Source organism: Bos javanicus, chromosome 9 (assembly GCF_032452875.1).
Source record: "Bos javanicus breed banteng chromosome 9, ARS-OSU_banteng_1.0, whole genome shotgun sequence".
Classification (NCBI taxonomy): domain Eukaryota; kingdom Metazoa; phylum Chordata; class Mammalia; order Artiodactyla; family Bovidae; genus Bos; species Bos javanicus.
The window spans coordinates 89,896,743-89,911,724 of record NC_083876.1 but is presented as its reverse complement, the minus strand read 5'-3'; the positions used below and the strand labels follow the sequence as shown (position 1 = coordinate 89,911,724).

Sequence of the window (14,982 nt, the reverse complement as noted above, 5' to 3'; positions counted from 1 at the left end):
CCAGGAGAGTACAGTAAATATATATTTAATAAGCTTAAACGTCCGTGATTAAAGCAAGGTGGCTGAGGAACAATGGTCTAAAGTAAAAAAACAAACACGCTTACAAAAAAGCGACTGTCCCAGTCTCATCCCTTCAGCTCGGGCCCAAGGAGATTCAAGTCAGTCGGGGTCTCCCGCCACCGAGGAGGCAGGGACCAGCTCCGCGCGCCTGAGGGACGCGGCCCCACCCACCGCTGCCCAGGGCTCTCCGCCTCCCCCGCCTCCTGAGAGAAACGCGGGGGACCCCAGGGCGCAAGCGCCAACCCGCCAACTCCAAGGCGGCCGCCCGCCACCAGCGCTTGCGCGAAAGCGCTGAGCAGGGGGAGGGGCGAAACTAGAAGGCGAGAGGAGCGCGCCTAAATCCTAGAGAGGCGGGCTAAGCCGAGCTGGGGGGAGGGTTCATCTTCCGGAAAGTCTGCATTCTCGGACAGTCAGGAGTCGCCGCTCATCAAACTCCCGCTGAAGAGATGACCGGAGGAAGTCGGCCGTGCTCTGCACCCATCGGAGCTGCTCAGACACAAGCCGGAGCCGCCTTCAGGATGAAATTAGGACCCGCCGGAGGCCGGTCCCTCAGACTGCAGGACAGCGTGGCGGGAACGCGCGTGCGTGGTAGGAGCCCTCCACGTGCGGCCGAGCCGAGGCCTCCCCGCGCTCCGAGGCCCCGCCCCGGCCCCGCCCCCGGCCTCCGCATCTTTCCGGACGAGAGGTGCTGGAGAGGGAGGAAGGAGGCTGGGCCTGGCGGCTCGGCCCCGCCTCGGCAGCCTCCCATTGGGCGCGAGTGAGGGGACGCCCTCCCGCCGCCCTCCCATTGGATCGCGCGTGTGAGCTGCGTGCCCCATTGGGCCGTGCAGATTTGGGCACCAAATTCAAAGATTTTAAAAGTACCAGCTGGCGCCTTTTGGAAGATAAGAGCTCTGAGAAGCTGGCTGCTTGCTCTCCTCCTGCGGCAGCAGCTCTCTCACCTGAGGCCGACTCCTCTCTTACCCCTGGCATGAGCCGGCGGCCCTGCAGCTGCTCCCTACGGCCGCTCTCCGGTTCCTGCCGCTGCAGCTACGGCGCCCTGACAGCCGCCGGGCGCCCTTGCCCCTCGGACGGTGGGTGAGAGGAGAGGGTGCGAGCGGGGCGCGCCTTCCAGAAGGGGTGCCCGCGGGGGAATGACGGTGGCGGGATGTGGGGGGCGGTGGACAACAACCTGGACCCGACACCCTCCCGAGTCCAGCCGTGCGGCCCCTTGCTGGGTCTCGGGAGGGCGGACGGCGGTTCCCCCGGGACCTGGAGGAAGAAGGCAGGGGGGAGGCCGGAGAGGGGAAGCAGAGGTCCCGGGGCAGGATGGCCGGCGCGCCTGGGTCCAGCTGTGCCGGCGAGCCGGGGCGCCAGCCCCCCTGGGAGGTGCGGGTCGGGGCCTCCTCACCCTGGGCAGGGCTGCCTGCCTCCACCCCGCGGGCCCGGGCGCCAAATGCCCCCTGCCGCCCCTCCCCCACACCTGAGCCTCGGCGCTGACAGGGCCCGCGAGCCAGCGGCCCTCGGGGTCCAGCCGGGTGCCCGACCCCTCACTTCAGCGCCCCTTCTGCACTCCTGCCCCGCACTCAGGTCGGAAGTCAGTCCTCCCAGGTTTTCGCCACCTCAGTCTTCCTGGCGGGCGCGGGAGATCGTGCTCGCTGTTATCTCCCGCCTCCTCCGCCGGTCCGCGCCCTGAGGGCCACCCCTTCGACCCCTCGGGATTTCCAGGGTCTCCCCTTCTCCAATGCCCGCCAAATGAAGGGACCCCTCTCATCGGGCCAAGGCTCTGTTGGGGATGTCTGAACAAAAACGTTTAATTTCTCCTTTTTTCCCTCCTTGAACCCAGTGAGTGACTCAGTCTCAAGGCCTGGACTGAAATGGAAGGAGGGAAAAGGGCATTTTTAATGCAGAAACCCCGAATTTGTCCAAATGTAGCTGATTTTGAAGAATTGGGGAAGATCATCTGAGAAGTGAAGAATTAGTTTGTTTTTTTTTTTCCCCTGTGCTTCTGGAGACCCAATCTTTTATTCCAGCTCTTGGGTGGAATGGAAGGCACCCAAATGAATGCTTAACTTTTATCCTCTTTGTTGCTGTCTCTTAAAAAGACCCAGCTGCATTCATTTTACTTTAGAAATTGTGAAAAATTTTAGAAGTTAACAACTTGATGGTGTACATTTGGTAACCACTGAAAGACGGTCCTTTCTTTAGAAAAGGAATCTAGAAGACTCAAAAAATAATTTAACAGGTTAAGTCTTAGTCTAGAAATCCCTGACTCAAAACCCTCTGAAATTCTGGAGATTGGTGGCTTTAAGAAGGGATTTTTTTGGTTGCTTAACTTCGGTTGTCTACTACCTTGCCCCTCACGAGAGTATTTGCTGTCCCCTAGATTTTTTTTCTATATTTGAAAATTTAAGAAAATGAAATGTAAAAATCTGTTGCGTTCAAATATTTCTGAAATAGGCTTTTCTAAAATATTCTCTTGGGGATTATGACTGATTTTTGCAGTTTATGGCAGCAGGTCTTGAGGTTCTTTTAAAGGACTAGCCATGCCTCATTGGTATTGGACACATGCTGGTTATCTTGTAGGTACTGGAGGTTGTAGTACTTAATTATTTAGCATTGGGATAGCTGTAAAGATTTTTTAACTTTAAGCACTATAGTCTTTTTAAGTATTATATTTTACTATGAAATGTTAAATCTACATTGGGAAGTTAAAATAGAAGTTAACTTTGTACAGTTAACTACCTAATACCACTTTTTCATGATTGGACTATTGAGTTGGTAAATAAGAGGTTTTAAAAATGCAATGGTGAATCTTTACCAACTCCATGAGGTAGATATTATGGATATAGTATTTCAATTTTAAAGAAATTGAAAGACCAGTTCAATGTTCTAGATCACAAAATGGCAAAAGGCTGAGCCAGGACTTTCATTTGAAGTTGGATTTGATTCCTAGGGGAAAATATAATCTGAAATGCATAAGTCTGTGTAGAATGTATTTTGCCACTTTGAACATGTTCGTGATTTAAATATAAAGAATATGAAGGGTTTGGCTTACAAAAATAATATAGTGAAAATAGATTCTGTTTATTAAACTATATGTGATGGAAACTCCACCATGCATTTAGTCCAGTTTGGTTTTCTTACCTGCATTTTATACATGAGGAAACAAGCTTTAAGAGTTAACTTGCTCAGTTTTTTGTTTTTCACCTGAGATGCTCATGATTTAAACCCAGGGTATTCACATCTAATACAGTGTATCACCAACCTCTGTTGACTTTACCTTTCTGAAAAGATCTCACATCTATTCAGTTATCTCTTATTTGCCCTTCGGTCATCCTAGTCTTGGGTACCCAACTCTAGACTCCTGTGATAAGCATTTCCAACTACCCTCCCTGCTTTCACTTGTATTGGATTAGCCAAGAAGTTTGTTCAAATTTTGTCACAGGAGAAGTTTTCAAGTTTTTCCACAGTGTCTTTTGAAAAAACCCAATGAACTTCTTGACCAACCCTATACCTTCCTATTCATATAATCCAATATTTTCCATAGCTGGCAATCATTTGTTTATTTATTTGTGTGTTTGTGTGTTAGTTGCACAGCCATGTTTGACTCTTTGTGACCTCACAGACTATTCTGCCAGGCTCCTCTGTCCATAGGACCATGGGATTCTCCAGGCAAGAATACTGGAGTGGATCTCCATTCCCTTCTCCAGAGATCTTCTCAACCCAGGAATCGAACCCTGGTCTCCTGCATTACAGGCAGATTCTTTACCGTTTGAGCTACAGGGAAATCCTAGTGTTAACCAGATGTCTCACTTAGAACCCCTCAGAGGCTCTTTATTACACGATGAATTAAACCAGTCTACCCTAAAAATCCTATAGCATTCTATATCTCTTCAACATTAATTTTCAATCCTTATCCCCCTATCGTATACTGAGTCACAGCCCTGCAGGCCTTCCTCTTCCTTGAAAGTTCAACACTTTTCCTTCCAGGGTCCACCTCTGTCTGGATTTTCACAAGGCTTTCAAGAGACCAGGATTTCAAAAGATCTGTGGCTAGTTTCTTTCCTTCTCAAGACTCTGTCACTAAGTAGGCATTGGGTAAATGAAGTGGCAGAGCTAGACTCTCTATTGCTCATTCGCTCAGTTGTGTCCAGCTCTTTGCGACCCCATGGACTGCAGCGTGCCAGGCTTCCCTGTCCTTCACTGTCTTCTGGAGTTTGCTCAAATTCATGTCCACTGAATCAGTGATGCCATCCAACCATTTCATCCTCTGTCGTCCCCTTCTTCTGCTTTCAGTCTTTCACAGCATCGGGGTCTTTTGAGTCTGCTGTTCACATCAGGTGGCCAAAGTATTGGAGCTTCAGCTTCAGTCCTTGTAATGAATATTCAAGGTTGATTTCCTTTAGGATTGACTCTCAGTCCTCATCTTTCTGATTCAAGAGGTCTCCGAACTGTGAGCTTTTTATATATATATATATACACTTTTTTAATGATCCTTGTGACTCAGCTGGTAAAGGATCCACCTGCAATGCAGGAGACCTGCGTTTGATACCTGGTTTGGGGAGATCCCCTGGAGAAGGGAAAGGCTACCACTCCAGCATTCTGGTCTGGAGAAGTCCATGGGGTCACAAAGAGTCGGACATGACTGAGCGTTGGCTGAGCGTCTTTCACTTCACATTCTACCTCAGAGTTTTGAACATATGTTTGGAAATGTTGGAAATTGTTGACTTCTAAACAATTATAAAGTAGCTGAATCATTATTAGCTCTGAATTTAAGGAACTGTCCATACTCTTGAGAATAATGTTGAATGAACAGGGTTCTGTAGGATAGTCTTTCAGTAACTGAGTTGTAAAGGCAGCAGAGGAAGAATACCTTTGAAAAGAATTGAGTTTCTGAAATATAGTTTCAGGCCTCTTCCCTTTAGGATTTCCCAGGTGGTGCTAGTGGTAAAGAGCCTACCTGCCATTGCAGGAAACACAAAAGACGGGATTCTATCCCTGGGTCATAGAAGATCCCCAGGAGAAGGGCATGGCAACCCACTCCAGTATTCTTGCCTGGAGAATTCCATGGACAGAGGAGTCTGGTGAGCTATATGGTCCATAGGGTCACAAAGTGTGACACGACTGAACATGCCCATTCCCTTTAGGGAACTAAACAAAATAAAACATGTCTTTGTTGGTGGTTTCTTTATCTTCAGATAACATGGGTGGTCTTAGCTAAATCATACTTAATTCCTTACTTGAGGCAAAAATGAAAATCTCAGAATTTTTTACTCTTTTCTGAGTACAAGGGAACAACTCAGAATAATTTGTTCTAGAGTTAGGGTTAATTGGGGGAATATTTATGTCCCTAAACTTTTAATTTAAACTTAATTAAAAGAAAGTTTCTATCTACAAGGTGTCCTTTAGTGCTTAGCATTTCTGTTCTAAGTAAAAACAGTAAATTCCATATAAACAGATTACCAATGTTTAGTACAGACTAAACATACTGACTGTACTTAGGTATATTTACTTATAGGGTAAATTGTTACCTACCTGTGATTGGTTTGCAGGAGGTATAGTATAGTAGATGGGGGGAGTACATTAGAAGCACATACAATCCATATACTCTGCCTTAAAAAATGCTAAACAGTTTTCTTAAACCCATCTACTATATTCCTTCCCAGCCACTATTGCCTGCTAGAAATCCTAATCATCTTTTAAAACAGCAGTTCTTAACTAAGAATGGGGGAGATTTGCCTCTGCTAACTTCCCCCACTCCAGTATTCTTGCCTGGAGAATCCCATGGACAAAGGAGCCTGGTGGGCTACAGTCCATGGGGTCGCAAAGAGTCGGATATGACTGAGCAACTAACACACACACCCACAACTTCCCCCTACTCCCAACATTTGGCAATAAATGGTTGCTGGAGACATTTTTTATTGTCCTGCTAGAGGAATAGTGACTGCTAATGGCATCAGATAGCTAAAAGTTACTAAACATCCTGCAACAGACAGGACAACCCTCAGCAAAATCATCCTGCCCCAGAAGTCACTAGTGTGGTTAATTTGTGCCTGTGTGCTTAGTCGCTTAGGCGGATTCTAAACACTACCATGGTGCCCCCTGGGAAACCCCCAGTGGTTAACTTACAAATGATTAAATTTATTGGCTCTTTAGTCCTTTCTCTAAACTTCCTATAGGTTTTGTGATTAATTATTATAAGACTTAAAATTGTTGTTTAGTCGCTAAGTTGTGTCCAGCTCTTTGCAACCCCATGGATTGTAGCACACCAGGCTCCCCTGTTCTTAGGTATTCCCAGAGTCTGCTCAAGTTCTTGTCCATTGAGTTGGTGATGCTATGTAACCATCTCATCCTCTGCCGCCCCCTTCTCCTTTTGCCTTCAGTCTTTCCCAGCATCAGGGTCTTTTCCAATGAGTCAGTTATAATAATTACTAACATTTAAATATATAAGTTTTTTGCAACTTTTATCAAAACTGTTTTGACCCTTATACATTCCGTCTTCCATTATCTTAACCATATTTCTAGAAGTATTTGATTTCTCTAGGGATGTCTCTTACCTCAGGCCCTACTGTTGATGCATCATATTTCCTTATTCTGTAAGCACAGACTATTTGTTAAATAGTCCCTTTTGTCACTATTTTCTATTCAGATACGACTCTAAAAGCCAGATGGTATAGTTACACCAGATTTAAAAGCAGACTGTACTGAAGTACTCCCTCAAGAATAAGATATATGTACTTATTAGGTTTTAGTAATATTTTCTCACATTATACTTGGATAATTTCATAGCTAATTTCATGGTAAGTACACAGTTCTGAAAGAATGCAAAGTGATTAAATCTGTATCCCAAAGTTAAAGAAGTAGTGATATATATGGAAATTTTTGCCATTGGGCATAATGTTATGTTCTTTTTGTAGGTTGTAAAGAAGAAAGTTCCACTCTCTCTGTCAAAATGAAGTGTGATTTTAACTATAACCATGTTCATTCTGGAATTAAACCAGTAAAGCCTGATGACAGTAGAAGAAAAGGTTCCTACACTACTGCATATTTGGAAGGTTCTTATAAAGACTGCATTAAAGACTATGACAGGGTATCAGATGTTGGGTCCCCCGTTGTGAGCCCCAGGATTGTAGAACTTGAACCTGAAAGCAAGCCATTGCATAACAAGGAAAATCAACACATACAACAAACACTTGATAGTTCCAATAACATACAAGAACTAGAGACCAGCGGATGTTATGAAGACAGTGGCTACTCTTCATTTTCCCAACGAAGTGGCCTCAGTGAACATGAAGACAGTAGCCTTGCCCTGGTGGAAAGTTTCAATGACAGTCCACAATGCTGCCTGCTACAGACACAAAGCCCAGACCAGTATCCCAACAAAAACTTGCTGCCAGCTCTTCATTTTGAAAAAGTGGTTTGTTCAACGTTAAAAAAAAATTGTAAACGAAATCCTAAAATAGATTGGGAGAAGCTGAAGGAATTTATATCCAGTGGAAATTTTAGACTACAGAATATAATTGGTAGGAAAATGGGCCTCGAATGTGTAGATATTCTCAGTGAACTATTTCGAAGAGGACTCAAACATCTCTTAGCAAATATTTTAACACAACTCAGTGAGATGGACTTAATCAAGTAAGTATTGTTGCTCTGAGTGTATGTATTAGTATAATCCGTGAATATTTTTGTTAGATAGCTCAGCGCTACCAGCTCATGCAAAGATAGTAGTGTAGTCTTGCACTGTAGTTTTAATTGAGGTGATGAAAGTATGCTTTTAATCCAGTTACTTCAAATTTCATATTATGCTAGTGAAAGCTATTTCTGTTAGGATCTTTGTTTCTTTTGGTTCTGAAATTGTTCATATCTAAGCTACATCTTCTGGTCATAACTATAAAAACAACAGCCTAGGGGTCTGCTGTACAGGTCCAATGGGAATTTGATTTTTGTCGCGCTTGAAAATATGAAGTAATTATTTCTGTTCTTTTTAGACCATTTTCAAGTTTAAAGGTGATAAAAATGCAGAAACATACAAATGGGTCTGATTATGACTATTTCTTAGAAACGTTTTACTGACTGCCCTTTCCTCCTTATCCAACCAGAGAAAACCTTTTAGGATGAGATAACAGAGAATTGCCATTGGAGAAGGCAATGGCAACCCACTCCAGTACTCTTGCCTGGAAAATCCCATGGACCGGGGAGCCTGATGGGCTGCCATCTATGGGGTTGCATAGAGTCGGGCACGACTGAAGCAACTTAGCAGCAACAGAGAATTAGGGCTTCCCTAGTGGACAGAGGAGCCTGGTAGCCTGCAGTCCATGGGGTCACTAGAAGTCAGGCACAACTGAGCAACTTCACTTTCACTTTTCACTTTCATGCACTGGAGAAGGAAATGGCAACCCACTCCAGTGTTTTTGCCCGGAGAATCCCAGGGACGGCAGAGCCTGGTGGGCTGTCGTCTATGGGGTCGCACAGAGTTGGACACAAATGAAGCGACTTAGCAGCAGCAGCAGTAGTGGCTTAGTGGTAAAGAATCCACCTGCCAATGCAGAAGACTTGGGTTTAGTCCCTGGGTCGGGAAGATTTGGAGAAGGAAATGGTAACCCACTCCAGTATTTTTTTTTTTTTTTTTTTTTTAATTTTAGGCTACTAACTTTACAGTATTGTAGTGGTTTTTGTCATACATTGACATGAATCAGCCATGGGTATACATGTGTCCCCCATCCTGAACCCCTCTCCCCATCCCACTCAAGTATTCTTGACTGGGAAATCCCATGGACAGAGGAACCTGGCGGGTTGTAGTCCATGGGATCGCAAGAGTTGACACAACTTGGCAACTAAACAACAATTGAGAAAATGATTATCCAGAGTATTGGATTAGATTGCCTCAACTTGGTTCATTTTTGGCTTTTTGAAAAAATTTCAGGAGTACTCTTTGTTACTTTACGCTGGTCCATGAAATATAACTGAACCAAAACAGGCACAAGTATTGATTTTTATTATTGACTAGCTTCTTGAGGGATAATCAACATCACAACATTTTTGTTAACAAGATGGATTTTTTTAATTGATTTCTACTAGTAGCAGTGTGTCACATGTTTGAAATTTGTCTAATGTTAATAAATAGCTATATACACAATGGAGTTTCCGATTTGATATTTGTGGATATTGTGAAAAAATGAAGTGTTGGGGTTCCTAAGCCTAGATCTACTTAGAATTACTTGATGGTGAACTTTTTAAAAGGTTTGGGGCGGTGGGGAGCTCGAGCCCTGGCTCCCATTTTAGACCAACTAAACCCAAGTGACTAGGCATGGGCCATCCTTAAATCTTAAGTGTGTGCCACAGGCAGTTCTAAGTATAGTCAGGTTTACGAAGCACTGCTAATAGAAATTTCTTTTTTGCACTGGTTGTGTTTCTGTAATATATTCATCTTAGCCTTCATGGTGCTTAATTGTTCCCTTTATAATCATTTATTTTTCCAGTGTGTCTAAAGTGAGCACAACTTGGAAGAAGATTCTGGAAGATGACAAGGTGGCATTGCAATTGTATAATAAAGCAATACAAAGAATCACTGTAAGTCTATGCAGTTGTTTTAAGATATAACAGCTAGTGCTCTCTACCTTTGAAATGGGAGAGGGAAATAGTAAAGATAACAGATCTGGAAATCCTTTACATTCATAACTCATTAAAAGAAAATACAAAGATAAAGGGGCTGGGATTTTATCTGTTACAAAGTAGTAAAATTATCTACATATAGAAGATTTTTAGTGTAGGAAGGGAATTCACTCACTTTGCAAAATACTTAGTAACTTTGGAGATGTTTCTGAGAATAAAGATCAACACACGATTAAAATTTCAGACTTAGGAGTTGGCAGACTAAGGTTGAGTGTTGCTTAAATTCTCCAGGTTCAGTTTCTTTATCCATAAGCTGGTGTTAATGAAAAATTTTCTACCTCAATAGATTGTTTTGAATCCTTTCACAGCACTGATGTGACACTTGAATGTGACTATTGCCATCTACTGGTGGGTAGGAAGAATGACCTTTTGTTCTGGGGGTAGTGCTTTATAAATCATGTATTAAATGCTGGGTACTAAGCATGTAAAGTTGCTTTCTCACAGTTTCTGATTCGTAGTTTCTCTCAGTAACTTAGTTGTTAGGCTTTAAATGTTTGAATAGTTGTGGGTGGCTGTGCTTACACACATGCAGGTAAATTGAATACAGGAATAAATCCTTTATATTCTCATTTGCCCTTTTTTACATGTATAAACATGATAAAAATTTCTGATTATTGAGAATATAGGAGGATAATTTTTAATCCTATTCAAACTTTTTTTTAATTAGGAAAAAAACATTAAGTTTTCACCACACGCTTCGACCAGAGAGTATGTTTTATTCAGAACCCCTTTAGCATCTGTGCAAAAATCAGCAACCCAGACTCTCCCCAAAAAAGATGCTCGAACTAAGTTACCTGATCCAGGTGATCAGAAACATTCTACTTACAGTCGACACAGTGAATTCTCTGAGGTAATTTTTTGTTTATCAATAAATTGGAAACGAGGTATTTATTGTTAAAAGGATTTAGAGTAAGAAAACCGTTTATGACTCAAGTAATCAAATTAGGAAAGTACACAGAGATGTCTTTCTATGCCAAAAATAATAGATATTATTTGGCATTGTTTATGACAGTTCAGTGGTGTTGAGCTCTAATTTAGAAACACTTAAGAGAATAAGGAGAAACCTTGAAGTTTCTTCTAAAACTTAAATACTACATTTCACAATTATTGCCTTTGATAACTGAGGAAGAGAGAGCTAAGCAAAAAGTCAATTTTATCAGGCACTACATAGATAGGGAAACATGGGAACCTTCATAGCTATATAAAGGTAAATGCCATATAATGTGAAAGGTTTTTTTTAAAGAAAAGCTAGAGGTAAAAGAGCAACCAACTCCTGGTTCCACAGAAAAGGTGGCATTGATGTGGGAGTAGCGTTTATGAATTAGAGCATATTTGTAGCTTAATGCTACAGTAACCACTGGGTCAGTTGACAGTGGTCTGTTCCCACGTTGAGCAGTAGGATCCTGAAAGGCAGGAGTTGTGTTGGTGCTCTAATACGTGTATTGGGGAAGTGCCCTTGTTTTGACTAGCTAAATTACATTCAGTTCTTAGTAAAATACGTGTATGGATTTTCTTCTTTCTAGGTCGCCAAAACTTTGAAAAAGAATGAAAGCCTTAAAGCCTGTATTCGCTGTAATTCACCTGCAAAATATGATTGCTATTTACAACGGGCAACCTGTAAACGAGAAAGCTGTGGATTTGATTATTGTACAAAGTGTTTGTGTACTTATCATACCACCGAAGACTGTTCAAATGGCAAGCCCCTAAAAGCCAGTTATAAAATGGGTCCTGTGCCTGGTACTAAGAAAAGCAAGAAGAATTTACGACGGTTATGATTGCTTATTACATCAATTGAGATCGATCATGAAGGCTAGTTAGAAAAATGTTAGGTTTTAACTAAAAAAAAAAAAAATGTATTGTGATGTTCAATTTTATGTTGAAATCAGTGTAATACATGGGATTTTTCCCTTCAGTGAAAAAAGAGGGTACACAACTTATTAAAATATTTTACAATTTAATAGTGAAAAAATTTAAAATTCTCAATGTAAATCAGAAAATATAAATATTTTAAGGAAAAAAGGGGAACTATGATGATTGTGATTCAGAGGTAAAATAAAATTCATTCCATTTTATGGCAAAGGAAGACCATGTCATTTTACCTAAACAGTCTTAAAAGTAAATCTTCTTTACCATCTATTAACAGATTATTTTATTTGCTTTACCCAATTAATAATATCTACTGAAATATCAGCTTCTGGTGTCTCCATGTAAATGTCTCGTCACCTTTGTTTTACCTCTTTTTTAGAGTGTATTTCCCAAAAAAGTATCCTTGGTGAAGTTTTGCTTGTTTTCCTTATTTGTAAAGTTTGAATGTTTTAATATTTTGTACATATGTACATATTTCTGTGTTTTTTATGTCAGAGTAAGAAAATACATGTCTTTTGTATATATATGTAAGTAATTTTTTTCCTATTATGAATAAAATTATTACAAGCTTGATAAATAATGTGAATCTTTTATGTAGGTAAACATTTAAATCTTAGAAACAGCTGAAGAAGCTGTAGGAGACTGACGTGTGGAAAGGCATTGAGTGGGTCTTTGTCTCCTTATGGGAACCTTGTGAGATTGTCGTTCAGTCACTAAAGTGAAAGTGAAGTTGCTCAGTTGTGTCCAACTCTGCGATCTCATGGACTGTAGCCTACCAGGCTCCTCTGTCCATGGGGCTTTCCAGGCAAGAGTTCTGGAGTGGTTTGCCATTTCCTTCTCCAGGGGATCTTCCCATCAGGGGTCAAACCCAGGTGTCCCGCACTGTAGGCAGGTGCTTTACCGTCTGAGCCACCAGGGAAGATCATCTAATCAGTCACTAAGTCCTGTCCAACTCTGCAACCCCATGGACTGCAGCACGCAAGGATCCTTTGCCCTCTACTGTCTCCTGGAGTTTACTCAAACTTGTAGAATTACATATTCCAATTTCAATTTTCTTGCCACCCAGTATCTTAGTAGTGGAATTGGGTCTTGAAATAAGCATTTCAAGATGGATCAAAGCAAGATCAGAAAACACACTTTGGGAAATTCTGGTGTATTCATTCATTCATTGCTTTTTCACTATCAAGAGGCTCTTCAGTTTTTGTTTTCTTTCTGCCATAAGGGTGGTGTCATCTGCACATCTGAGGTTATTGATATTTCTCCCGGCAATCTTGATTCCAGCTTGTGCTTCCTCCAGCCTGGCATTTCTCATGATGTACTCTGCATATGAGTTAAATAAGCAGGGTGACAATAGGCAGCCTTGACGGACTACCTTAGCAATTTGGAACCAGTCTGTTGTTCCAATGTCGGGTTCTAATTGTTCTTGACCTGCATACAGGTTTCACAGGAGGCAGGTCTAGTTGTTTTCCCTAATTGAAGTCTGAATTTTGCAATAAGAAACTCATGATCTGAGCCACAGTCAGCTCCAGCTATAATTTTTGCTTAGTGTGTAGAGCTCCATCTGCTGCAAAGAATGTAATTTGGTATTGACCGTCTGGTGATGTCCATGTTTAGTTTGTCTCTTGTGTTGGAGGAGGGTGGCGTTTGCAATGACCAGTGTTTTTGATTCAGATTACCTTGATTCATCTCAATCAATGGGCTTCTTAGAGGCTTAAGGGCTTTGCCCTTGATCTCAACAGGAAACCAAGATAGAGGATTTATCTTAAATGGATTATCTTAAATGGGTGTGTCTTTCTAATGGAATAAAATCTCCAATGAAATTAACAATGGTTTTCTTAAAGGAACTTTCAACAAACAAAAGCATTAAAGTATGTAATTTGACATACACATGCATGAAGCCATCACTTGCCAGATGAAGGTAATGAATATTATCATTTTTTCCTGCCCATTTGTAATCCCTCCTGTTAATCCCCAGGCAATCAGTGATCTGTCACTGTAGATTACTTTGTCTTTTCTAGAATTTTCTATAAATGAAATCACTTTGTACTATGTGACTACTTTCAATGAATATTACTTTTGAGTTTCATCCATTTTATGTGCACAGTAATTCATCCTTTCTCTTAATAAGAAATACACTGTCGGATATGCCAGTTTGTTTACATGTATGTTCACCCTGGTAGTTGGATGTTTGGATTTTTCACCCATTTTTTTGCTACCAAAAATGAAGGTGTTAAAATCATTTATATATAAGTCTTTGCAAGTTGTATTCTTTAATTTCTCCTGGCAAATATCGAGAGGGGCTTCCCTGGTAGCTCAGCTGGTAAAGAATCTGGCTGCAATGCAGGAGTTCCGTTCAGCTCAGTCGCTCAGTCGTGTCCGACTCTTGGCGACCCCATGAATTGCAGCACGCCAGGCCACCCTGTCCATCACCAACTCCCAGAGTTCACTCAAACTCAAGTCCATCAAGTCGGTGATGCCATCCAGCCATCTCATCCTCTGTCGTCCCCTTCTCCTCCTGCCCCCAATCCCTCCCAGCATCAGAGTCTTCCAATGAGTCAACTCTTCGCATGAGGTGGCCAAAGAATTGGAGTTTCAGCTTTAGCATCAGTCCTTCCAAAGAACACCCAGGACTGATCTCCTTCAGAATGGACTGGTTGGATCTCCTTGCAGTCCAAGGGACTCTCAAGAGTTCTCCAACACCACATTTAAAAAGCATCAATTCTTCGGCGCTGAGCTTTCTTCACAGTCCAACTCACATCCATACATGACCACTGGAAAAACCGTAGCCTTGACTAGACAGACCTTTGTTGGCAAAGTAATGTCTCTGCTTTTGAATATGCTTATCTAGGTTGGTCATAATTTTCCTTCCAAGGAGTAAGCATGTTTTAATTTCATGGTTGTAATCACCATCTGCAGTGATTTTGGAGCCCAGAAAAATAAAGTCCGACACTGTTTCCACTGTTTCCCCATCTATTTGCCATGAAGTGATAGGACCAGATGACATGATCTTAGTTTTCTGAATGTTGAGCTTTAAGCTAACTTTTTCACTCTCCTCTTTCACTTTCATCAAGAGGCTTTTTAGTTCCTCTTCACTTTCTGCCATAAGGGTGGCGTCATCTGCATATCTGAGGTGATTGATATTTCTCCTGGCAATCTTGATTCCAGCTTGTGCTTCTTCCAGCCCAGCGTTTCTCATGATGTTATAAGTTAAATAAGCAGGGTGACAATACACAGCCTTGACATACTCCTTTTCCTATTTCGAACCAGTCTGTTGTTCCATGTCCATGCAATGCAGGAGACCCCAGTTCAATCCCTGGGTCGGGAAGATCCACTGGAGAAGGGATAGGCTACCCACTCCAGTATGCTTGTGCTTCCCTTGTGGCTTACCTGGTAAAGAATCCA

At 42.1% G+C, this 14,982-nt stretch overlaps 1 protein-coding gene across 2 annotated transcripts; it reads left to right on the top strand.

Annotated features, from left to right (window-relative positions):
* Positions 1-909: 909 nt before the first annotated feature.
* On the top strand, positions 910-14,629 carry FBXO5 (F-box protein 5). 2 transcript variants are annotated; one of them, XM_061428360.1, is made up of 5 exons: positions 927-1,133; positions 6,960-7,677; positions 9,522-9,612; positions 10,382-10,564; positions 11,238-14,629. In XM_061428360.1, exons 1-5 carry the CDS (start codon positions 1,031-1,033, stop codon positions 11,487-11,489), a joined length of 1,347 nt encoding a protein of 448 aa, XP_061284344.1. In that variant the 5' UTR covers positions 927-1,030; the 3' UTR covers positions 11,490-14,629. The 2 variants fall into 2 exon arrangements, with proteins under 2 accessions (XP_061284345.1, XP_061284344.1); XM_061428361.1 differs by lacking the exon at positions 10,382-10,564 and having other exon boundaries at positions 910-1,133.
* Positions 14,630-14,982: the final 353 nt, after the last annotated feature.

What these genes read in the sequence shown, in the direction of transcription:
- FBXO5 (XM_061428360.1), top strand. Translation starts at nt 1,031, where the DNA reads ATGAGCCGGCGGCCCTGCAGCTGCTCCCTACGGCCGCTCTCCGGTTCC. An exon ending in GCGCCCTTGCCCCTCGGACG is followed by an intron (nt 1,134 to 6,959) that starts GTGGGTGAGAGG and finishes TTCTTTTTGTAG; the next exon opens with GTTGTAAAGAAGAAAGTTCC. An exon ending in GACACAGTGAATTCTCTGAG is followed by an intron (nt 10,565 to 11,237) that starts GTAATTTTTTGT and finishes TCTTCTTTCTAG; the next exon opens with GTCGCCAAAACTTTGAAAAA.